This window comes from Syngnathus floridae, chromosome 15, assembly GCF_059516105.1.
Source record: "Syngnathus floridae isolate MCC-2025c chromosome 15, RoL_Sflo_1.0, whole genome shotgun sequence".
In the NCBI taxonomy this organism is placed as follows: domain Eukaryota; kingdom Metazoa; phylum Chordata; class Actinopteri; order Syngnathiformes; family Syngnathidae; genus Syngnathus; species Syngnathus floridae.
In genome coordinates, this window is record NC_142427.1 from 3,139,245 (window position 1) to 3,165,623 (window position 26,379).

A 26,379-nucleotide genomic window follows, 5' to 3' on the forward strand; every position below is an offset into this window, starting at 1 on the left:
TTCGATCGATGGATTTAATGATTTGGAGTGATACAGATGGTTTGATATATAGTTTATATATCGTTATATGGGCCTATGGAATAATTTGAACTGCAACTGACGATGAGTCCGACGTCAGCGGCGCGCCACACACGCGCCATTGTTTACATAAAGGGCGAAGAATTCGATTGATGGATTTTATGATTTGGAGTGACACAGATGGTTTGATAACATGGTTGTTTATATTGTGGATTAATTTGAACTGCAACTGACGACGAGTCCGACATCAGAGGCATGCTGCACACGCGGCGTTCTTTACATAAAGGACAAAGAATTCAATTTATAAATTCATTGATTTGGAGTGACACAGATGGTTTGATAAAATTGTTGTTTATATTAGTTATTTGATATATAGTTTATATATCGTTATATGGGCCTGTGGAATAATTTGAACTGCAACTGACGACGAGTCCGACGTCAGCGGCGCGCCGCACACGCGCCGTTGTTTACAGAAAGGATGAAGAATTCGATCGATGGATTCAATGATTTGGAGTGACACTGATGGTTTGATAAACTTATTATTTATGTTATAGTTATTTGAATAACTGTTAATGTTACGTCAGCCCCGTTCTCAGCTCCTCGTTTTTTTTTTTTTGTCACGTTAGCATATGGTATCGTTTAGCCTGTTTTTGCTGGTTCATGTCTGCACTTGGCGTTGGATTTTGTTAAATAAATTTCTCCCAAAATGCAACTTAAACTCCGGTGCGACTTATATATGGGTTTTTTTTCCCTTTATTGTGCATTTTATGGCTGATGCGACTTGTACTCCGGAGCGACTTTTAGTCCGAAAAGTACGGTACGCATCTAGGTCTAATACATGCAAAACAAAACTGACATAGTAAGAGGTTCAAATGAAATGCCCGTGCAAAAAATATACAAAAGAATATACCCTGAAATATAATGCAGTTTCTGTACACCCAACATTTGTTGTTATTTTGTGATAGTGTTATATGATGGATTGAAGGATTCTAATAGAAGACAATCGGTCTTGGTCTATGGTTTGATCTGGCGTACAGTGTTAGTGTCTTCTTGCATTTTGAAAACTAGTGTAGCTGTTTGGTTTACAATGTGAACTTTTGTGCATTAAGTGAGCTGGTTGTAGTTGTGTGTTGTAGATGTGTTAGCAGTTTTGGAAATTGGTATTGTTCATTGTATTCCGACGATTGTAAAAAGGTGCAATCGATGTGGCTTAATCAGTTCACTCAATTTGAATGTTTTAATTTTGTGTTGTCTAATTTAACACAGGGTTAAAACGGACAAAAAAAACATCAATAACTTACAATCATGACACAAGGATTGGACTTTGGACACTGGACACAAGAACTCGACACTTTCCTCTATACTGAGCATAAAACACAGGCTATGGAAAATTATATTGATCCAGAAAATAATCTCTGAAGCAACATCAATATCAGATGAATCATACAGAATGAAAATTAATACGATGAAATGAGCAGAAAAGAAAATAAGATAGCAATTATTCACTCCAACGCCAGAGTCGGTTTGCCAATTTCAATAGAATTAAGGAATATCTCAGTCTGTTCAATAATCCATTCAATATCATAACCATTTCAGAAACTTGGATCAATGATGCGAAGGGAGTAGATTTTGATTTTAAAGGGTATGAATTTAAGTACCGTATTTTCTGGACTACAAGTCGCTCCGGAGTACAAGTCGCACCAGCCATGAAATGCATAATAAAGAAAAAAGAAACATATATAAGTTGCACCGGAGTACAAGTCGCATATTTTGGAGAACTTTATTTGACAAAACCTAACACCAAGAACAGACATGAACAGGCAACAACAGGCTAAACGATTCAGTATGCTAACGTTACATAAACACAAACGTGGAGCTGAGAACGTGCATGACGTAACTATAACATAAATAACACGTTTATCAAACTATCTGTGTCACTACAAATCATTAAATCCATCGAAATCTTTGTCCTTTGTGTAAACAACGTTGCTTTTGATTCCGGAAGTGCATGCGGCAATGACGTTGCACTCGTCGTCAGCTGCAGTTAAAATTATTCCACAGGCCCATATAACTATATATAAACTACCGTATTGGCCTGAGTATAAGACGGTGGTTTTTTGCATTGAAATAAGACTGAAAAACGGGGGGTCATCTTACATTCGGGGTGTATACATTATACCCATTCACAATGCTAAGTGGCGCCAGATATCTTTAAAGCGAATGCTGAACTTTACTCCCCTGGCCAAAGCGAACCCCTGTCACGAAGAATAAAAATAAAAATATTGGTCGCACGAAGAAAAAAATACAAAATAGCGATAAGAAAGAAAATGTAATAAGAGAAGAGATAACAGAAAATGTGAGGACAGTGACACTGAGCACAGCGAGGCAGAGGATGTTTGTGAGGAGTAATGTTCTGACATGACAGATCTCAGCTCCTCTCAAGTTTAAACCAGTTTGCATTATTTTATTGCAATGTTTTTCCTTATTCAGATTTGTTTGAAGACTACAGTTACAGTTAGACTTTGATGGTTAATGCTGTTATTGCAATTTTGTTGTAGTATCCATCCATCCATCCATCCATCCATCCATCCATCCATCCATCCATCCATCCATCCATCTTCTTCCGCTTATCCGGGGTCGGGTTGCGGGGGCAGCAGCTTTAGGAGGGACTCCCAGACTTCCCTCTCCCCAGCCACTTCATCCAGCTCATCCCGGGGGATCCCAAGGCGTTTCCAGGCCAGCTGAGAGACATAGTCTCTCCAGCGCGTCCTGGGTTGTCCCGGGGGTCTCCTACCGGTGGGACATGCCCGGAACACCTCCCCAGGGAGGCGTCCAGGAGGCATCCTGATAAGATGCCCGAGCCACCTCATCTGGCTCCTCTCAACGTGGAGGAGTAGGGACTCTACTCCGAGTCTCTCCCGGATGACCGAGCTTCTCACCCTATCTCTAAGGGAGATCCCGGACATCCTGCGGAGAAAACTCATTTCGGCCGCTTGTATCAGGGATCTCATTCTTTTGGTCACGACCCATAGCTCGTGACCATAGGTGAGGGTAGGAGCATAAATCGACCGGTAAATTGAGAGCTTTGCCTTTTGGCTCAGCTCTCTCTTCACCACAACGGACCGATACAGGGTCCGCATTACTGCCGACGCTGCACCGATCCGCCTGTCGATATCGCGCTCCATCCTCCCCTCACTCGTGAACAAGACTCAAAGATACTTGAACTCCTCCACTTGGGGCAGGATCTCATCCCCGATCCGGAGAGGGCATTCCACCTTTTTCCGATCGAGGACCATGGATTCGGATTTGGAGGTGCTGACCCTCATCCCGACCGCTTCACACTCGGCTGCGAACCGTTCCAGCGAGAGCTGGAGATCACGGCCTGAAGAAGCCAACAGCACCATGTCATCTGCAAAAAGCAGAGACGCGATGCTGAGGTCCCCAAACCGGACCCCCTCAACGCCTCGGCTGCACCTAGAAATTCTGTCCATAAAAATTATGAGCAGAATCGGTGACAAAGAGCAGCCTTGGCGGAGTCCAACCCTCACTGGGAACGAATCCGACTTACTGCCGGAAATGCGGACCAGACTCTGGCATCGGTGATACAGGGACCGAACCGCCCTTATCAGTTGGCTAGGCACCCCGTACTCCCGGAGCACCCTCCACAGAACCTCCCGAGGGACACGGTCGAACGCCTTCTCCAAGTCCACAAAACACATGTGGACTGGTTAGGCGAACTCCCATGCACCATCGAGGATCCTGCCGAGGGTGTAGAGCTGGTTTCAATTGTTCCACGGCCAGGACGAAAGCCACACTGCTCCTCCTGAATCCGAGGTTCGACCTCCCGACGAACCCTCCTCTCCAGCACCCCTGAATAGACCTTACCGGGGAGGCTGAGGAGTGTGATTCCCCTGTAATTGGAACACAACCTCCGGTCCCCCTTCTTAAAGAGGGGAACCACCACCCCAGTCTGCCAATCCAGAGGCACTGTCCCCGATGTCCACGCAATGTTGTAGAGGCGTGTCAGCCATTACAGCCCCACAACATCTAGAGCCTTTAAGAACGCCGGGCGGATCTCATCCACCCCCGGGGCCTTGCCACCGAGGAGTTTTTTAACTACCTCAGTGACTTCGACCCCAGAGATTGGAGAACCCGCCTCAGATTCTCCAGGCCCTGCTTCCTCAATGGAAGGCATGTAGGTGGAATTGAGGAGGTCTTCGAAATATTCTCCCCACCGACTCACGACGTCCCGAGTCGAGGTCAGCAGCACGCCATCCCCACTGTAAACACTGCTTCCCCCTCCTGAGACGCCGGATGGTTGACCAGAATTTCCTCGAAGCCGTCCGGAAGTCATTCTCCATGGCCTCACCAAACTCCTCCCACGCCCGGGTTTTTGCCTCAGCAACCGCCGAAGCCGCGTCCCGCTTGGCCATCCGGTACCTGTCAGCTGCCTCCGGAGTCCCGCAGGCCAAAACCGCCCGATAGGACTCCTTCTTCAGCTTGACGGCATCCCTTACCGCCGGTGTCCACCAGCGGGTTCGGGGATTGCCGCCACGACAAGCACCAACGACCTTACGGCCACAGCTTCGGTCGGCCGCGTCAACAATGGAGGCGCGGAACATGGTCCACTCAGACTCAATATCCCCCGCCTCCCCCGGGACGTGGGAAAAGCTCTGCCGGAGGTGGGAGTTGAAGATCTTCCTGACAGGAGATTCTGCCAGACGTTCCCAGCAGACCCTCACAGAGCGTTTGGGTCTGCCAGGTCGGACCGGCATCTTCCCCCACCATCGGAGCCAACCCACCACCAGGTGGTGATCAGTTGACAGCGCCGCTCCTCTCTTCACCCGAGTGTCCAAAACATGCGGCCGCAAATCTGATGACACGACTACAAAGTCGATCATCGAACTGCGGCCTAGGGTGTCCTGGTGCCAAGTGCACACATGGACACCCTTATGTTTGAACATGGTGTTCATTATTGAAAATCCGTGTCGAGCACAGAAGTCCAATAATAGAACACCGCTCGGGTTCAGATCAGGGGGGCCGTTCCTCCCAATCACGCCCTTCCAGGTCTCACTGTCATTGTCCACGTGAGCATTGAAGTCACCCAGTAGAACGATGGAGTCCCCAGAAGGAGCGCTCTCCAGCACTTCCTCCAGGGACTCCAAGAAGCGTGGGTACTCTGAGCTGCCGTTTGGTGCATAGACACAAACAACATTCAGGACCCGTCCCCCCCACCCGAAGGCAGAGGGAGTCTACCCTCTCGTTCACCGGGGTGAACCCCAATGTGCAGGCGCCCAGCCGGGGTGCAATAAGTATACCCACACCTGCTCGACGCCTCTCACCGTGGGCAACTCCCTGCCTTTGGCCGCCGCCCAGCTCACACTGCACCCGACCCCTTTGGCCCCTCCCACAGGTGGGGAGCCCATGGGAAGGGGGACCCACGTTTCCTTTTTAGGCTGTGCCCGGCCGGGCCCCATGGACGAAGGCCCGGCCACCAGACGCTCGCCTCCTCCATGCTTAACAGATGGCATCAGGCATTCTTCCAGCATCTTTTCATTTGTTCTGCGTATCACAAACGTTCTTCTTTGTGATCCAAACACCTCAAACTTGGATTCATCCGTCCACAACACTTTTTTCCAGTCTTCCTTTGTCCAATGTCTGTGTTCTTTTGCCCATCTTAATCTTTTTCTTTTGTTGGCCAGTCTCAGATATCGCTTTTTCTTTGCCACTCTGCCCTGAAGCCCAGAATCCCGCAGCCGCCTCTTCACTGTAGATGTTGACACTGGTGTTTTGCGGGTACTATTTAATGAAGATGCCAGTTGGGGACCTGTGAGGCGTCTGTTTCTCAAACTAGAGACTGTAATGTACTTATCTTCTTGCTCAGTTGTGCAACGCGGCCTCCCACTTCTTTTTCGACTCTGGTTAGAGCCTGTTTGTGCTGTCCTCTGAAGGGAGTAGTACACACCGTTGTAGGAAATCTTCAATTTCTTAGCAATTTCTCGCTTGATTGGAGCCAATTTCATCCTACAACAGGACAATGACCCCAAACACACCTCCAAATTGTGCGAGAACTATTTAGAGTAGAAGCAGGCAGCTGGTATTCTATCGGTAATGGAGTGGCCAGCGCAGTCACCAGATTTGAACCCCATTGAGCTGTTGTGGGAGCAGCTTGACCGTATGGTACGCAAGAAGTGCCCATCCAACCAATTCAACTTGTGGGAGCTGCTTCTGGAAGCGTGGGGTGCAATTTCTCCAGATTACCTCAACAAATTAACAGCTAAAATGCCAAAGGTCTGCAATGCCTTAATTGCTGCAAATGGAGGATTCTTTGACGAAAGCAAAGTTTGATGTAAAAAAAAATCTTATTTCAAATACAAATCATTATTTCTAACCTTGTCAATGTCTTGACTCTATTTTCTATTCATTTCACAACGTTTGGTGGTGAGTAAGTGTGACTTTTCATGGAAAACACAAAATTGTTTGGGTGACCCCAAACTTTTGAAAGGTAGTGTGTATATATATATATATATATGATATATATATCAAATAACTATAACATAAGTAACAATTTTATCAAACCATCCGTGTCACTCCAAATCATTAGATCCATCGAAAACTCTGTCCTCTGTGTCTGTTAGAAAGGTTCCTATGTTGATGTTGGAAATTAATGTATATTTTGTGTTGAATGTTGCATTAGAAAGTTACATCACCACGCCTTAAGTCTCGCGTAAGTTACATCAGCTTATCACGATTACTGTTGCAGTCCGCGCACAGTGGTAAGTTACAGAGGGCGGGAGTTAAAGTGGCTGGTATCGACTGAGCGTGTTGCTGTGATCGTGTGCGAATTTGCCAAAAACATGTTATTCCTGTTTACTGTTGTGCTGTTTATCTGATCACAGATTGTTTCGCGTGTAGGCCGTTTGGTTGGTAGCTTCGGCGCGCTCCTTTAAGTGTTCCTCGCATCATACGAGAAGCCATTACGCAGCTCCACGGCGGCTCACGGTCGTCAGCAAGTGTGTTTTCTTATCTCGATGACTTGTGTTTGGTGTGTTGTCTAGAGTATTTCATTTGTATTTATTTAATATGGCAGAAGTGTTACGCGCAGTTAGTTATGTGATGTGTGCCGTCTGAGTGTTGTGTGATGTCAGAAGTTGAGCGTTGACTTGCTGTATTTCTGTCTGTTGCAGAACCACACACTCACTCACACACACACACACACACACACTCACACACACACACACACACAACCACACATAACACACATCCCACACACCGTTCAACACTCTTCATACCATAATCACACACACAAGAATCACATTCACACACCCAAAGACTCACCCATTAACACTACACACACCTGCTCTCACATCCTTACGACAAAACGTGTGTCTTTGCCAATTTGCCTGTATGCCCCTATGATCCAGTAAAGCAATCAAAACAAAACCACGTCTTCCCTCCTGTGTTCTGACCGACACCCGGGGGCGAAAAGAGCATAAACATCTGAGCCAACACCCAATACAGTCCTCAGGCTCCCCAATAGTGTCACTTAAAAAAAAAAAAAAACAACACCGCTGCTGACTCCGGAACGACATGCGGCGCTGACGTCAGACTCGTCGTCAGTTGCGGCTCCAATTATTCCACAGATCTATACAAGACTGTCTCCGAAAATTAGAATATGTGATAGTTTTTTTATTTTCTGTAATACAATTACTGTAATTTCCGGACTATAAGTCGTGTTTTTTTTCATAGTTTGGGTGGGGTGGCGACTTATACTCAGGAGCGTTTTTTTTTCACAAATTTTTACTTGATCATTAAGACATCACTTACAAGTATAGTTGACCACTTCCCATGCTATTTTTAGTATAGTTGATCACTTCACATGCTTTTGTATCTTTATCTTGAACATATTCAAAATAAAAAATAGAGAAAACATCAAATAAAGCAATTAACACTTTAAAGCACCATATCCAAGTCCACTGTCTGCTGTATGTACACTTGCTCCATTTTTGCTCCTCTTATATTTATTATTATTATTTATTATTATTTGTTTATTTATCATTTATTCAACACTCTTATTTATTCATTGTTTGTGCCTTCTTGGTTTTTTTTCTGTTGCTTGGATGCATATGTGTACTATCTCACCGAGGGATAGTGGGAACATAATTTCAATCTCTTTGTGTGTCTTGGTATATGGAAAAAAATCGACAATAAAGCAGACTTTGACTTTGATAAAACAACCAAATAAACAAAACAAAAAACTACATCTGAAAAAAAAATTATTTTCAGACAAAACTGGATGAGGGCGCTCTAAATTTCACCGTTGGCCGTGACTCATCAACTGGGTGGGCTTAAGAAAAATGGCACCAAAAAGAAACTCATATTTTGCAGGTCACAAACTTCAAGTTGTAAAATATGCAACTGAAAACAGTAATCGAGCAGCAGAAAGAAAGTTTGGAGAACCGTGATGTACCAAGGGTTTACTATTTCAAGTGACGTCAGTGGCACGGCGCGGCACGGCGGTTTTTTACATAAAGGACAAACGTACCCACGTAAAGACTACCGGCATCATTAGCGGTGATCATTTCTAAGTGACACGGAGGACCAAGAGTTTGAAGGAATTAAGGATTTGGAGTGACATCGAAGGTTTGAAAAACTATTATGGCTTTTACGCATGGGCGCGGCGATGTTGACAAAGGACGAGGAATTTGATCGATGGATTTAATGGATTTAAAGTGCACGGATCGTTTGATAATATTATTGGCTTATATTATAGTTATTTGAAATATAGTTTATCTATCATTATATAAGCCTGTGGAATATTTTGAAGTGCAAGTGCCCTCAGCCGTGCGCACCCATTGTTGACAAAGAACGATCGATGGATTTAATGAATTGGAGTGACACCGATGATTTTATAAACGTGTTATTCATGTAATCGTTTTTCTTTAATAACTATATGTTACGTCAGGCCCATTCTCAGCTCTTCGTTTGTGTTTGTCACGTTAGCATACCTATCGTTTAGCCTGTTGCTATCGTATCGAACGGTCGATGGATTTAATGAATTGGAGTGACACCGATGGTTCTATAAACATGTTATTTATGTAATAGTTGTCCTAAATCACTCTATATGTTACGTCAGGCCCGTTCTCAGCTCCTCGTTTGCGTTTGTCACGTTATCATACCTATAATTTAGCCTGTTACCATCGTATCGAACGATCAATGGATTTAATGAATTGGAGTGACACCGATGGTTAATAAACATGTTATTCATGTAACAGTTGTCCTTAATCACTCTATGTTACGTCAGGCCCGTTCTCAGCTCTTTGTTTGTGTTTGTCACGTTAGCATACCTATCGTTTAGCCTGTTGTTGCTATCGTTTAGCCTGTTGTTGCTCGTTGATGACAGTTTTTGGTGTGGGATTTTGTCGAATAAATTGCCCCCCAAAATGCGACTTATACTCCGGAGCGACTTATATATGTTTTTTTCACTTTTTGGGGCATTTTATGGCTGGTGCGACTTATACTCCGGAGCGACCTATAGTCCGGAAAATACGGCGAAAAAACAAAAATGTCATACATTCTGGATTCATTACAAATCAACTGAAATATTGCAAGCCTTTTATTGTTTTAATATTGCTGATTATGGCATACAGCTTAAGAAAACTTAAGTATCCTATCTCAAAATATTAGACTATCATGAAAAAGTATACTAGTAGGGTATTCAACTAATCACTTGAATCATCTCATTAACTCAAAACACCTGCAAGGGTTTCCTGAGCCTTGAAAAACACTCAGCTTGCTTCAGTAAACTAAATCACAAGTGTGGGGAAGACTGTTGATCTGACTGCTGTCCAGAGGACCATCATTGACACCCTACATCAGGAGCTTAAGAGACAAAAAGAAATTTCTCAAAGAGCAAGCTGTTCACAGAGTGCAGTTTCAAAGCACATCCACAAAAAGTCTGTTGGAAGGGGGAAATGTGGAAGGAAACGCTGCACAACCAAGAGAGATGACCGCAGCCTTAACACCATTATGAAGAAGAGTCGCTTCCAGAATTTAAGGGAGCTTCAAAGACAGTGGACTGAAGCTGAACTCCAGGTATCAAAAGCCACTGTTCACAGACGTGTCCGGGAAATGGCCTACAATAGCCGTATTCCCATGGTCAAGCCACTTCTGAAGCGTCTGACTTGGGGTATGGAAAAGAAGCACTAAACAGTTGCAGAGTGGTCCAAAGTCCTCTTTTCAGATGAAAGCAAGTTTTGTATTTCATTTGGAAGTCAAGGCTCCAGAGTCTGGAGAAAGCGCTGGAGAGGAGCAAAATCCAAGTTGCTTGAAATCCAGTGTGAAGTTCCCACAGTCAGTGATGGTTTGGGGAGCCATGTCAGCTGCTGGTGTTGGTCCACTGTGTTTAATCAAGTCCAGAGTAAACAGCTGTGTACCAAAAGATTTTAGAGCACTACATGCTTCCGTCTGCTGAAAAGCTCTATGGAGATGATGATTTCATTTTCCAGCATGATTTGGCACCTGCCCACAGTGCCAAAACCACCAGTAAATGGTGTACTGACCATGGCATTACTGTCCTTGATTGGCCTGCCAATTCCCCTGACCTGAACCCATTAGAGAATTTGTAGGGTATTGTGAAGAAGTAGCTGAAAGACACCAGACCCAACAATGCAAATGAGCTAAAGGCCGCTATTGAAGCATCCTGGGCATCCATAACACCTCAGCAATGCCACAGGCTGATTGCCTCCATGCCACGCCGCATTTATGCAGTAATCCGTGCAAAAGGATTCCTAACCAAGTACTGAGTGCATTGATGGACATTTTCAAATGTTTGATTTTGTTTTGCTGTTTCTCTTTTTTTTAAATTGGTCTGAGGAAATATTCTAATTATTTGAGATAGGATTTTTGAGTTTTCTTAAGCTGTAAGCCATTATCAGCAATATTAAAATAATAAAAGGCTTGCAATATTTCAGTTGATTTTTAATGAATCCAGAATGTATGACATTTTTGTTTTTTTAATTGCATTACAGAAAATAAAGAACTTTATCACAATATTCTAATTTTCTGAGACAGTCCTGTATTTTCGGTGAAAACGTTTTGTGAACTTTTTTTTTCCTTTTTGTGTACGTGAAAAACTTTTGTGTACTTGCAGTAACGTTTTCTGTACTTCTACAAAAATGTCTCAGATATTTTTTGTTATTTAAAACACAAATACAAATCAAAATTACAAGTACGCAAAACTTTTTTGCAAGTACACAAAACTTTTTTGCAAGTACACAAAACTTTCCTTCACTCACAAGTTACGACTCGAAAACCACAGATATTTGGTGAAAAAGGCGGAGCGAGCGGGCACTGATCTCAGAGCTGCTGAATCCCCAACCAATCATCGGAGAGTGGCTTTTGGTCCCACAGCCAATCAAAGGAGAGTGACATTTCTCTGCAATACCAGTTGTTGAGGCGAAGACGTCAATGGCGGCATCCACACAAAGATGAAGTCACGAGACAAACGTACAGCCCGCGGGCCAGAACCGGCCCGTCAGGGGGTTTAGTCAGGCCGGCGGATAAATTTGCGTTATTTAAAAAAAAATAATAATAATAAACTTCATTTTCTTTAAAATCTGCAGTTCCTATGTTGGTCACTAGATGCGTTGTGTTTTAGCCAGTTCAATCGCTTGACATACTTTTTCTCTTGGAACGGGCACCCTCATCAGCGAAAAAGAGAAATGTAGACACAGAGTGTCCGATTTTTCAAGAAAAAATTGACTTCTTCCAATATATTCACGGAGGTGAATGGGAAACCCGTGTGCCTGGTGTGCATGCAGCAGGTTTCGGTATTAAGGAGTTCGATATTCAGCAGCACTATGAAAGTCAGCATGCTGAAAAATAAAACAGCTTGCACGGAGAACTGAGAAAACAGAAGTTAAATGAAATGTTGGTTGGTCTGAGGAAACGGCAATCTGTTTTCATCCGGAGCCAAGATGTCAGTGATGCTGAGGTGAAAGCCAGCTACGTAATTGCCAGACAAGTAGCATTAGCGTCAAAGCCAGGGCAATTAATTTTTACAAGGGGCCACATGAAAAACCTGAGTTGTGTCAGAGGGCCACACCTATGATAACTTAAACCTGCTCAAATTTCTTCCATTGTAAAATGCGCTAAATTATTTTAAATAGTTGGTACTGGTAATTAGAAGAATACAATTATTCTGTTTATATTTATATTAAGCTATGTGAAATTGTGGTGTATAGGTCAAATAAAAAAACAATCATTAATCAGTACAATTTATTCTTAACTTCTTTAACTTTTCCTCAAATGACAAAGCCGCTGCATCTCTGGGTGTGAAGTTTGATAAAAAGTCCTTGTTGGGCTTGCAGTTTTGCTAGCAATGTATCAGCCTCTGATGCGCCCTGTTTATCAGACAGATGTATTTTTTCTCATGCTTGGTCGTGTGGTGGTGACTCAAATTAATATTCTTTAAACATAGCGACCTGTGTACCACAAATCAGGCACACGGCTTTACCTTTCATTTCTGTAAAGAAATACTTGGTAGTCCATATCTTGTTGAAAACACGGCGCTCCTTGTCAACTTTTCTTTTCTGAGGGTCAGCACACATTTCTCGGGCAGCATTACTTCGCACTGTTCACCTTCACGCACAGCTCACATACACGTACACTACACGGAAGTGTGATGCCTTTCAAAATAAAAGCAAAACAGTTGTATTGCACGCGCGTCACATTTTTTTTTTTTTAATTTAATTAAGTAGTAATAAAATATGATTTACGATTGGCCTCATGCCGGCCGGACAGGGACGCTCAAAGGGCCGGATGTGGCCCGCGGGCCGTAATTTGCCCAGGTCTGGTCAAAGCTGTACTCTGAGGGGAAATGGGAGAATTTATGGAGAAAAAGAGTAAACCTGTTCAGGAATTACAGTGCACACTTCGGCTGCAGGACCTTGTATTTATGGTTGAATAATCTGAACAGAATGTTGCAGACACAATTTTTTTTTAACAGTATTATGACAGCATAATATTATGACGTGCATTCAACTTAAAGCTCACGTTATGGGAGACGCAGATAGAAAGCAGAGACCCTGCTCATTTTCCCTGTCTCTGAGATCTGTGTGCAGAAAGCGTTAATCTTGATGTGAAACAGTACAAAAAACAAGATTTCAGGCTTGCTGAGGGAGTTTGAGAAACGATTTCAGGTCTTTAGCGAACTCGAGACAGAATTCGCAGATTTTCGCTCACCATTTATAGTCAGAGCTTCTGATGTGCCTGTTGACATGCAACTTGAAATCATTGATTTGCAGTGTGATGTAGAATTAAAGGACAAATTCGCCTCTGTGGGCTTGGACTCATTTTACAAGTTTCTCTTACCACGCTATCCTAAATTTACAGCACTGGCTACAAGAACGTTGTCCGTGTTTCGGACTACCTACCTTTGTGAGCAAATTTTCTCACTAATGAACATTAATAAAACGAAGCTACACTCAAAGCTCACACATAATCACTTACATGAGATTCTGAAACTGGCTGCTCCTCAGGATATGACGCCTGATATTGATGCACTTGTGTCAGGTCAGGTCAGGTATGGCGGCACGCGTTGCGGTGATGCTCGCTGCGCTCACCTTCTTGCTCCACTCCATCGGTGACCTTACGGCGCAGGCCCGAGTGCCCGCCCGGCCCGACACCCTCACAGTCTCAAGATGCTTTCCGAGCTGTTCCAACCACCACGCACGCGGTCACCCTACTGGGTGCTTCCTCCCCCTCAGGTCCGGAGCGGACAGAATCCTTTTCGCTGGATCCGAGGGCGGGTAGCGTACTACGTGGCCGTAGAAGCGCAGCTGTTGCTGCCATATCTGGCAGTTGACGCACTCCATCCCCCCTCGCTCGAAAACAGTCTGGTTTGACACACGGTCTCGCCAGTGGATCCCGAGGATCCGACGGAGGTAAGTGCACACAAAGTTGTTCATCTTCGCATTTGCCCGCCAGTCATTGTCCATGCTTCACAAGAGTAAAGCAGGATGGGCATGAGCAGTGAGCGAAAGCCTTGAACCTTTGTCAACGTGCTCAGATATCGGGAGCGCCAAACCCTTGTCTACGATCTCCACCTTCTCGCCCACCACATCGGCTGACTCGATAGCAGCGTCCAGAAAGTCACCGAAGGCCTGGATCTTCGTCTTGATCCAGGAGACGCGCATTTCCAGCGGCTCCGCCTCCTCGCTCAGCGGTTCAAGTGCTTCGGTCAAGACGTCCAGGGTCTCGGCAAAGATCACAGCGTCGTCAGCAAAGTCCAGATCAGTGTTCCGAACATTGCCGAACGACGCCCCGCAGCCCCTCCTGTCTACAACGCGGTCCATAATCCAGTCCATACAAATGCTGAAAAGTGATGGGGCTAGTACGCACCCCTGCCTCACCCCAGTATCGCCTGGAAAGAAGTCTGAGTTGGTGCCTCCGTACTTAACAGCACTTTCTGTGTCGGAGTATAGAGCCGTGATGTGATGGACAAGCTGCGGGGGGATCCCGCGTAGCCCCAGAAGTCTCCACAGAGCATCTTTACTGACTGAATCGAACGCCTTCTTGAAATCAATATAGGCTGCCGGCAGCTTTCTATCGAATTCTCGAAAGCGCTCGGTGAGGACACAAAGCGCAAGGATGCGGTCTACGGTTGATCTTTTTGGTGTGGTAGTTTCAAGTGCTGGCTAAAAAATGCCAAGTTTCAGGGGCAAGTACTGAGCAAGACTAAATTCTATGGAATGCTGCTTTGAACATTGCACAATAAAATAAACAAATGTGAATATTTGCACTAGTAATTGCTGTGAAAGTCAGAAACAGATTTACAAGAGAAGAGTATTGTTAAGTAATATGTTGTCTCATGCATGCCACATATGTGCATTTTTTTTTTTTTTTTTTTTACATTTTATGTATTAACAAGGAAGAGGCCAAATTTGCTTAATCAAATGTCTGTTTAAAACAGCTGCCATTTAAAATTTCAAGTGTGTGGCCTCAATTTATGTGTACAGAATTGCTTCCTAGATGTGGAAAATGGATTTTAAATTCATTGATCTCTAAATTTAGACGTGTATGATGTATTTTAACATGCAGGGCAGTGTTTTTAAGTTCCACAAAACTGTTGACTAAATGTTTTAAAACATTGTACAATCACTGTGAACAGTTTTTTTTAAAGGTATAATGCATTAAATATCCATCCATCCATCCGTTTTCTATACCATTTGTCCCCACGGGGTTTGCGGGCGTGCTGGAGCCTAACCCTGAACCGGTTGCCAGCTGATCGCAGGGCACACAGAGACGAACAACCATCTGCACTCACACCTAGGGGCAATTTGGAGTGCTAAATTGGCCTACCAAGCATGTCTTTGGGATGTGGAGGGAAACCGGAGTGCCTGGAGAAAACCCACGCGGGCACGGGGAGAACATGCAAACTCCACACAGGGAGGGTCGGAGGTGGAATCAAACCGGCACCCTCCTAACTGTGTGGCAGACGTGCTAACCAGTGCGCCACCCAGCCGCCTGCACTTAAATAACTATAATATGTATTTAATTATTAAATAAAACGGAGTAAAATGTACAAGGACAATTCATTTAATGTAACGATTTTTATACTTTATTTCTTCTTTGCATTAATACACAGAAAAAAAGTGGACTTCCTGTTAGCTCTATGTAATTTTGGAATGAGTTTACTGGTCTGGCCCCCTTGAGATTAGATTAAGCTGTATGTAGCCCCCAGACCAAAATGAGTTTCACATTGTAGTGGTACACTCCCCTCTCTTGTGTGCAGGCACCATGAGTTCGATTCCTACATATGACGGTGTGCATATGTTAGTGTGTGACTTTAAAAAAAACGAGTCAAAAGTCAACGTATCACGATAGAAGAGTGGGAACGTGAAATATAGTTTCTGTAAGTTGCAGTTTTGATGCGTGAAGGCATATATTTCAAACTAATCGCGTGCTCTTGAATGCTCGGATGTTTCTTGCGTTAAAGAACAGTGAAATGTAATGTTCTTATCAGACATGGAAAAAGAAACCTGCCTATTTAACTGTGAATCTCGGCACTTACCGTATTTTTCGAACTAAAAGTCGCTCCGGAATATACGTTGCATCAGCCATAAAATGCTCGATAAAGTGAAAAAAAACATATCAAAGTCAAAGTCAAAGTCAGCTTTATTGTCAATTTCTCCACATGCCAAAGACACACAAACAAACCGAAATTTCGTTCCCCGCTATCCCACGGTGACAAGACATGGCCCACAATAGACAATCGAGTAAACAAGTAAACAACAGCGTGCTGAATAAATAATAAATAAATAACACAACAAATAAATAAATAAGAGGAGCAAAAAGGAGCAAGTGAGCGTACAGCAGACATTCCAGAAAATAGCGCAACAGTGCCGCACGCTACGCAGAAGGGGGTAGCGAGTTCAGGGTCCTAACAGCCTGGAGAAAGAAGCTGTTGGCGAGTCTGGTGGTGCGGGAGCGCAGGCTCCTGTACCTCTTCCCAGAGGGCAGAAGGTCAAACAAAGAGTGAGCTGGGTGACTCACATCACTCGCAATCGTGGTTGCCTTGCGGGCGAGATGGGAAGTGTAAATGTCCTTCAGGGAGGGGAGCGAAGCACCAATAATCTTACCAGCCGTATTCACTACGCGCTGCAGTGCAGCTACCACCCCAGACAGCGATGCAACTGGTGAGGACGCTCTCAATGGTGCCACGGTAGAATGTAGACAAGCCTGCCTGAGCTTCCGCAGGAAGTACAGGCGGCGCTGAGGTTTCTTTGCCAGTGACGCGGACCAGGAGAGGTCCTCACTGATGTGCACCCCCAGGAACTTGGTGCAGCTCACCCTCTCCACCACAGCACCGTCGAAGATCGGCGGCAGGTGTTTTGTGTGACCCTTCCGGAAGTCAACAACGATTTCCTTGGTCTTGTTTACGTTCAGCAGGAGGTTGTTGTCCCTGCACCACGTGGTCAGAAGGTCAACTTCCGACCTGTACCGAGTTTCGTCGCCCTTCGTGATGAGACCCACCAGAGTCGTGTCGTCAGCAAACTTCACTATGCGGTTGTCGCTGTAGGTCGCAGTGCAGTCATGCGTCAGCAGGGTGAAGAGCAGTGGACTGAGCACGCAGCCTTGGGGGGCCCCCCGTGCTCAGCGTGATGCTGGCGGAGATTTTGTCGCCAACACGCACCACCTGAGGCCTCTGACAGAGTAGCAGTAGCCAGTTGCAGAGGGAGGTACTGAGGCCCAGCTCGTCGAGTTTGCAGATGAGTCGCTGTGGCACAATGTTGTTGAAGGCAGAGCTGAAGTCCACAAACAGCAATCTCACATATGAGTCCTTTCTCTCCAGGTGGGTGAGGGCCGAGTGGAGGGCAGAGCAGATGGCATCCTCAGAGGACCGTTTGGCACGGTACGCAAACTGGAAAGGGTCAATGGTGGGGGGGAGAACGGATTTGATGTGCTCCATGACAAGCCGCTCAAAGCACTTCATGATGATGGGCGTCAGTGCCACGGGGCGGTAGTCATTGAAGCAGGACGGTGCAGGTTTCTTCGGCACAGGAACGATAGTGGCAGCCTTGAAACACGAGGGGACGATGGCCTGCTGCAGGGAAACGTTAAAGATGTCCGTGAAGACACCCGACAGCTCCCCAGCGCAGTCCTTCAGCGCTCGACCTGGGATGTTGTCAGGGCCCGCCGCCTTACAGGTGTCAATAGCGGCAAGCGCCCTCCTCACTCCGTCGCTCCGGAGTATAAGTCGCATTTTGGGGGAAATTTATTCGACAAAATCTAACACCAAGAACAGACATGAACGAGCAACAACAGGCTAAATGATACAGCATGCTAACGTTACACACAAACGAGAAGCTGAGAATGGACCTCATGTAACAATAACAGTTATTCAAATAACTATAACATAAATAACACCTTTATCAAACCATCTCTGTCACTCCAAATCATTACAGCCATCGATCGAGTCCTTTATGTAAACAAGTCCGACGTCAGCAGCGCGTTGCAGTTAAAAAATTTCTACTAGCCCATATAACAATATAGAAACTATGTATGAAATAACAATAATAAAAACAACAATTTTATCGAACCATCCGTGTCACTCCAAATCAATAAATCCATCAGAATCTTCATTTTCGGTGTCATTTGAAAAAAAAAAAAAAAAAAAGAACACAGCTGTTGACGCCGGAAAGACTACGTGCGCCGCGGACGTCAGACTAGATATATCAAATAAATGTAATATAAACAACAATTTTATCGAACCATCCGTGTCACTCCAAATCAATAAATTCATCAGAATCTTGGTCTTCTGTGTCACTTAAAAAAAACAAGTTCACACAGGAACTACGTGCACTGCTGACGTTAGATATCAAATAAATTTAATATAAACAAGAATTTTAGCAAAACCATCCATGTCACCCCAAATCACTAAATCCACCGGAATATTCATCCTCTGTGTCAAAAAAAAAAACCAGCTGTCGATTCCGGACCTACGTGCGCGCTGACATCAGCCTCGTTGTCAGTTGGCGGCTCCAATTATTCCATAGATCTACATATATAACTATATTGTAGTGTTACCAAAGTACCAGGCAAGACATGGGTTTGATAACCCGCTTTTTATTTCACAAATCAAGAGCTCAACATGAGAGCCAACACTCGCAAGCGCCCTGGATCGCTCTTTCCGCCCCCCCGCTGCCTTCACGGCCTCCCTAGAAAATCGGAGACTACTGAAGTCTAACAACATACACGTTGCTCCTCTAAATAAACTATATATCAAATAACTATAACATGAACAACAAGTTTATCACTCCAAGTCATTAAATCTCCCGACTTCGGAAGTCAGTGAATGGAACTCATTGTCAGAGAGGCTCCAATTATTCCACAGCCATAGTGCGCCCTCATGCGGTTTAAAATGAAAATGACATGTGAAGTGATCAACTATACTCGTAAGTAAAATGTTAATGATCAACTAAAAATTTGTGAAGAAATTCACATTTAAGTCGCTCCTGAGTACAAGTCGCCCCCCCACCCAAAGTATTATAGTCCGAAAATACGGTAGTTCCACATACTTCAACGATTCACTCCGTTCCATTTTTAACTTATTCCAAATATTCATGACACCGTTGCTTACATTTTTTTCATTCCAAATGATGTGGATGTGGCCCCAAACAAACCGGAAGTGCCCCAGTTAAACCGGAAGTGACCTAAATTATACCAGAAGTGCCCCAACTCAAACCGGAAGTGACCCAAATAAACCAGAAGTGACCTTTTTAAACCGGAAGTGACCCCAAATTAACCGGAAGTGACATCAGCTAAACCGGAAGTGGCCCCAAACAAACCGGAAATGGCCCAAATAAATCGAAAGCGACTCAAATCAAACCAAATGTGACCTTATTAAACCGGAAGTGACCTCAGCTAAACTGGAAGTGACCTAAATTAAACCGGAAGTGACCCAATTAAACCGGAAGTGCCCCAAGCAAACCGGAAGTGACTTTATTCCAAGAAGTGCCCTAAATGAAACCAGAAATGACCTAAATTTAAGATTTGCTCTAACTTATACAATTTTTGTCCAATTCAACCCGTTTTAACTTTTGAACTCCAAAGTGAACCTCTTGAACCCATAGTTTTCGTTTCATTCCAAATTTCAAAAAATTTTTGCGCAACTTTTTTTAAAAAATTCCCAATCATTCTCTACGGGAATCAACATTTGCTCTAACTTTTACAATGTTTGTCCGATTCAACCCATTTCAACATTTGAAACCCAAAAGTGAACCTCCTGAACCCGTAGTTTTCGTTTCGTTCCAAATTTCAAAATTTTTTGGTGCAATTTTTTTTTTCTAATTCCCATTCATTCTCTATGGGGATTCAACATATCCTCTAACTTCTACAATTATTGTCCGATTCAACCCGTTTCAACTTTTGAACTCCAAAGTGAACCTCTTGTACCCGTAGTTTTCGTTTCGTTCCAAATTTCAAACATTTTTGGGGCAATTTTTTTTTTAATTCCCATTCATTCTCTTTGGAGATTCAAATTTGCTCTAACTTCTACATTTTTCAACCGATTCGACCCGTTCCAACTTTCAGCTGTTCATCTTTTGCCTATGTATTCCACAACTTTCAACTTACCAAAAATTCCAAATTTTCAATTTTGAAATTCAAGCCAAATTCTCCAAAATTTCATTTTTCAACTCTAATTTCTACATTTTTCAACCAATTCAACTCGTTCCAACTTTCAACTGTTCATCTTTTGTCTAAAGATTTCACATTTTCCCACTTACCAAAAATTCCACATTTACAGTTTTGAAATTCACCCAAAATTCTCCAAATTTTCGTTTTACACTACTCATTTCTACATTTCTCGAGTAATTCAACTCATTCCAACATCATTCTGCAGCATTCCCGTAGAAGTTATTCAGTTTCTTCACCTTCACACGCAATTTCTCCAGAAAATGCATTTCTATTTATTATTATTGTTCATATTATTGTTATTATTATTGATATTATTGCCTGAGCAGCGACTGCTGCAAAGTCCCTCTTGTTTTTGATGGAATTATTACGACCCGAGCAGCGACTGCTGCAAACTCCCTATTGTTTCTTTAGGAATTATTAGGGCTCAAAGTTAATCTACATTCCCACTTTTATCAATGGTTGTGACTTAATCATCCAATCATTTCAAAAGTCAAAGTCAGCTTTATTGTCAATTTCTCCACATGCCAAAGACACACAAAGAAACCGAAATTTCGTTCCCCCCTATCCCACGGTGACAAGACATGGCCCACAACAGACAAACAAGTAAACAAGTATAACAACAGCGTGCTGAATAAATAATGAATAAATAACACAATAAATAAATAAATAAATACATAAATAAATAAGAGGAGCAAAAAAGGAGCAAGTGCGCGTACAGCAGACATTCCAGAAAATAGCGCAACAGTGCTATTTAGAAGTGAATATACAATATTTATGATCTCCAATATGAAATATTGTACCGTGCCAAGCGGTCCTCTGAGGATGCCATCTGCTCTGCCCTCCACTCGGCCCTCACCCACCTGGAGAGAAAGGACTCATATGTGAGGTTGCTGTTTGTGGACTTCAGCTCTGCCTTCAACACCATTGTGCCGCAGCGACTCATCTGCAATCTCGACGAGCTGGGCCTCAGTACCTCCCTCTGCAACTGGACTTCCTCTGTCAGAGGCCTCAGGTGGTGCGTGTTGGCGACAAAATCTCCGCCAGCATCACGCTGAGCACGGGGGCCCCCCAGGGCTGCGTGCTCAGTCCATTGCTCTTCACCCTGCTGACGCATGATTGCACTGCGACCTACAGCGACAACCGCATAGTGAAGTTTGCTGACGACACGACTCTGGTGGGTCTCATCACGAAGGGCGACGAGACTCGGTACAGGTCGGAAGTTGACCTTCTGACCACGTGGTGCAGGGACAACAACCTCCTGCTGAACGTCAATAAGACCAAGGAAATCGTTGTTGACTTCCGGAAGGGTCGCACAACACACCTGCCGCTGATCATCGATGGTGCTGTGGTGGAGAGGGTGAGCTGCACCAAGTTCCTGGGGGTGCACATCAGTGAGGACCTCTCCTGGTCCGCAAACACCTCGTCACTGGCAAAGAAAGCTCAGCGCCGCCTGTACTTCCTGCGGAAGCTCAGGCGTGCATGTGCTCCTCAGGCAGTCCTGTCTACATTCTACCGTGGCACCGTTGAGAGCGTCCTCACCAGTTGCATCGCTGTCTGGGGTGGTAACTGCACTGAACAGAACTTGAAGGCCCTGCAGCGCATAGTGAATACGGCTGTTAAGATTATTGGTGCTTCGCTCCCCTCCCTGAAGGACATTTACACCTCCCATCTCGCCCGCAAGGCAACCTCGATTGCGAGAGATGTGAGTCACCTGGCTCACTCTTTACTTGACCTTCTGCCCCTCCCGCACCACCAGACTCGCCAACAGCTTCTTTCTCCAGGCTGTTAGGACCCTGAACTCGCTACCCCCTTCTGCGTAGTGTGCGGCACTGTTGCGCTATTTTCTGGAATGTCTGCTGTACGCGCACTTGCTCCTTTTTTTGCTCCTCTCATTTATTTATTTATTTATTTATTGTGTTATTTATTCATTATTTATTCAGAACGCTGTTGTTATACTTGTTTACTTGTTTGTCTGTTGTGGGCCATGTCTTGTCACCGTGGGATAGGGGGGAACAAAATTTCGGTTTCTTTGTGTGTCTTTGGCATGTGGAGAAATTGACAATAAAGCTGACTTTGACTTTGACTTTGAAAGCAAGCAACCTTCAACTTGAATCAATCCACACATGGTTGCAATATTATCCATCCCACAACACCCCACCTTGGCTTTAATAATCAAGCAGTTGGGACATTGAGCAGTTTTATGTTTTTACATCAACTAATTACTGGCACTTTTCCTGCAGGAAAACTCACTTGAGATGCTGGACAGACTGAGAGGCATTAAAGACAAACATCATAGCCTGTACTCTCAAATGACTGAGATTGCAGTTGCACAAAAAGTATCCATGTTTTCCATTCAAGACAACCTCAACAGCATCATTGCACTGATTCAACATTTTCAACGGACAACTGGTGTGGAGGTATACACTTATCATTTTACGAATATAAGGTTATACTGTGGAGGACCAAAAGGGACAAAATTAAATAAATAACACCATGAAATGTTTAATATAAAATTCATTAATTAATTACATGCTTAATTAAATAATCAAATGTGGAATAAAATAAATAAATGTACCATTAAATGATTTTGGTTTTCACCATTGAATAATTAAATAGATGTCTCATTAATCAAATGCTTCATCTATTAATTAAATATGGAACTTTGAAAAAAATCAATGTATGATGAAATGTGTCATGAATTCATTAAATTTCAATGTGAGAGCATCTCTCTGCCACAATACTGTTGTCTGCCTGACAGCGTAATTAATTAGTTTGTATTTTAATCCTTGCGTTATGCATTAGACATTGAACATAATTTGGGGATGGTATACTCTCATACTTATTCTTATAGCAAGATATATTTTTTACAATTTGATGTACTGCTCCAAGCCTGTTGAACGATTCTAACTAAAAATATGTCATTATGGCCTCTGGATGTTGACCCATAATCTATGTCAAATTTTGTGAGGTTTTGGTAAAGAGTGTGGCTGTTGCGATACCGCAAAATCTGATAATGCACGTAACAATAAAACTGCTGTAACTTGACCCAGAAGATCCTATCTTCTTCAAATTTTATACAATTGATGATAGTCCAGGCCTGAAGACTATAAACGTATTTTTCATCATAGAGGTAGCAAACCCTACTGGCCACAGGAAGTTTTTTCTATAATGTATTTCTGCTAATTAACCTACTAGGTATAGGAATGAGAATGGTATCATATACCCTTGTCATATAGTATTTCAGAAACTCCCAATTGTTGTTCCAGGTCTGAAGACGGTACAACCTAAAATTGAAATCAATCGGATGAATTTTTTTTCTTGAATGTATTTCTGCTAATTAACCTATAGGTATAGGTAAGAGAATGTTGTCATATACCCTTGTCATATAGTATTTCAGAAACTCCCAATTGTTGTCCCAGGTCTGAAGACGGTACAATCTAAATTTGAAATCAATAGGATGAATCCTCTCGGACAAGGGTGCAAAAATATGACCGCTGTAAATGTGCGAAAATGGGCCAAAATTGGACATTCAAAAATTCTTAAATCTTTTCTTGTTCATTCTGGCTGCAATTGACTAGTTTGTATGTCTCGGGTTGCTAAACGTTCATGCCAATTTCCGTAGGTCTTGATCAGGGATGGGTCTACAACCTTTATTATCAAAAGAGCCACTTTGCCCCCTTTTCTGCGAAAAAAGAGCTGCAAAGAATAAGAGACCTTGTAAACTTTTAAAAGTTTTCATCTTTTATTAATTTTGTTACACCCACTGAATATAACAACAGAAGTGCAGTGTGCATTTGTAGGTGTAGTTTGAAATAAATTAAACTTTGAACTGTAGGCCTTTTTAAGTCCTTCCTATATTTGTGTAAAAGTTAAATAAAAACTACCACAATTTAATATAAATGAAACATTTAGCTGCAGCTTAAAAAATAAATATAAAATTGGGAGTGTCTTTGATAAGTCTATGTCAGTTTTTTTCTGGTCCTCTTTGGGGTTTTTTGCTTAGCTTGCAATCAACTAAGCATCTGAACATAAAAAAACTACATCATCTGATCAGTCTGAAATAAATGTTTGCGTTTTGTGGGGGGAAAAATGCCCTTTAATTGCTATTTTTCTTGCCTATGACTTCTGTGTCTGAAGTTTGCTGCAGATTTTCCTTATGTTGGGGCTGTAACTTAGTAACTTAGTACCGTATTTTTCGGACTACAAGTCGCGTTTTTTTTTTTCATAGTTTGGGTGGCGGGGCGATTTATACTCTGGAGCGACTTATATGTGAAATTATTCACAAATTTTCAAAATTCAAAAATCGCGATGTAGTGAAATCGCAATAAACGAACCACGATGTAGCAAGGGATTACTGTAATTTGAACTGCAACTGACGTCAGCGGTGCGGCGCACATGCGGCGGTTGTTTACATAAAGGACTAAGGATTCGATCACGAGATTTAATGACTTGGAGTGACAGAGATTGTTTGATAAAATTGTTAATAATTATATGGGCCTGTGGAATAATTTGAACTGCTTCGACGTCAGCGGCGCGGCGCACACGCGCCGTTGATTTCATAAGGGATGATCAATGGATTTAATGATTTGCAGTGACACCGATGGTTTGATAATATTGTTGTTTATATAATAGGAATTTGATATATACTTTATATATCGTTATATGGGCCTGTGGAATAATTTGTACTGCACCTTACGAGTCAAAGTCAAAGTCAAGTCAAAGTCAGCTTTATTGTCAATTTCTCCACATGCCAAAGACACACAAAGAAACCGAAATTTCGTTCCCCCCTATCCCACGGTGACAAGACATGGCTCACAACAGACAAACAGTAACAAGTATAACAAAAGCGTGCTGAATAAATAATGAATAAATAACACAACAATAAATAAATAATTAATTAATTAAGAGGAGCGTAAAAACGCGTACAGCAGACATTCCCGAAAATAGCGCAACAGTGCCGCACGCTACGCAGAAGGGGGTAGCGAGTTCAGGGCCCTAACAGCCTGGAGAAAGAAGCTGTTGGCGAGTCTGGTGGTGCGGGAGCGCAGGCTCCTGTACCTCTTCCCAGAGGGCAGAAGGTCAAACAAGGAGTGAGCCGGGTGACTCACATCTCTGGCAATCGAGGTTGCCTTGCGGGCGAGATGGGAGGTGTAAATGTCCTTCAGGGAGGGAAGCGAAGCACCAATAATCTTACCAGCCGTATTCACTATGCGCTGCAGGGCCTTCAAGTTCTGTTCAGTGCAGTTACCACCCCAGACAGCGATGCAACTGGTGAGGACGCTCTCAATGGTGCCACGGTAGAATGTAGACAGGACTGCCTGAGGAGCACATGCACGCCTGAGCTTCCGCAGGAAATACAGGCGGCGCTGAGCTTTCTTTGCCAGTGACGAGGTGTTCGCGGACCAGGAGAGGTCCTCACTGATGTGCACCCCCAGGAACTTGGTGCAGCTCACCCTCTCCACCACAGCACCGTCGATGATCAGCGGCAGGTGTGTTGTGTGACCCTTCCGGAAGTCCACAATGATCTCCTTGGTCTTACTGACGTTCAGCAGGAGGTTGTTGTCCCTGCACCACGTGGTCAGAAGGTCAACTTCCGACCTGTACCGAGTCTCGTCGCCCTTCGTGATGAGACCCACCAGAGTCGTGTCGTCAGCAAACTTCACTATGCGGTTGTCGCTGTAGGTCGCAGTGCAGTCATGCGTCAGCAGGGTGAAGAGCAATGGACTGAGCACGCAGCCCTGGGGGGCCCCCGAGCTCAGCGTGATGCTGGCGGAGATTTTGTCGCCAACACGCACCACCTGAGGCCTCTGGCAGAGGAAGTCCAGTATCCAGTTGCAGAGGGAGGTACTGAGGCCCAGCTCGTCGAGTTTGAAGATGAGTCGCTGCGGCACAATGGTGTTGAAGGCAGAGCTGAAGTCCACAAACAGCAACCTCACATATGAGTCCTTCCTCTCCAGGTGGGTGAGGGCCGAGTGGAGGGCAGAGCAGATGGCATCCTCAGAGGACCGCTTGGCACGGTACGCAAACTGGAAAGGGTCAATGGTGGGGGGGAGAACGGACTTGATGTGCTCCAAGACCAGCCGCTCAAAGCACTTCATGATGATGGGCGTCAGTGCCACAGGGCGGTAGTCATTGAAGCAGGACGGTGCAGGTTTCTTC

General features: G+C 43.9%; 1 protein-coding gene across 3 annotated transcripts in view; it reads left to right on the top strand.

Annotated features, from left to right (window-relative positions):
* ska2 (spindle and kinetochore associated complex subunit 2) overlaps nt 1–26,379 on the top strand; it is a 42,928-nt gene that overhangs the window by 13,095 nt on the left and 3,454 nt on the right. For 2 of the 3 annotated variants that reach the window (XM_088397794.1, XM_088397792.1), the window contains exons 3-4: nt 17,375–17,434; nt 22,461–22,637. In XM_088397794.1, coding sequence (XP_088253920.1) covers nt 17,375–17,434; nt 22,461–22,637 — 237 coding nt within the window. The remainder of the gene's footprint in view (nt 1–17,374; nt 17,435–22,460; nt 22,638–26,379) is intronic. The other variant, XM_088397793.1, reaches the window with a different exon arrangement.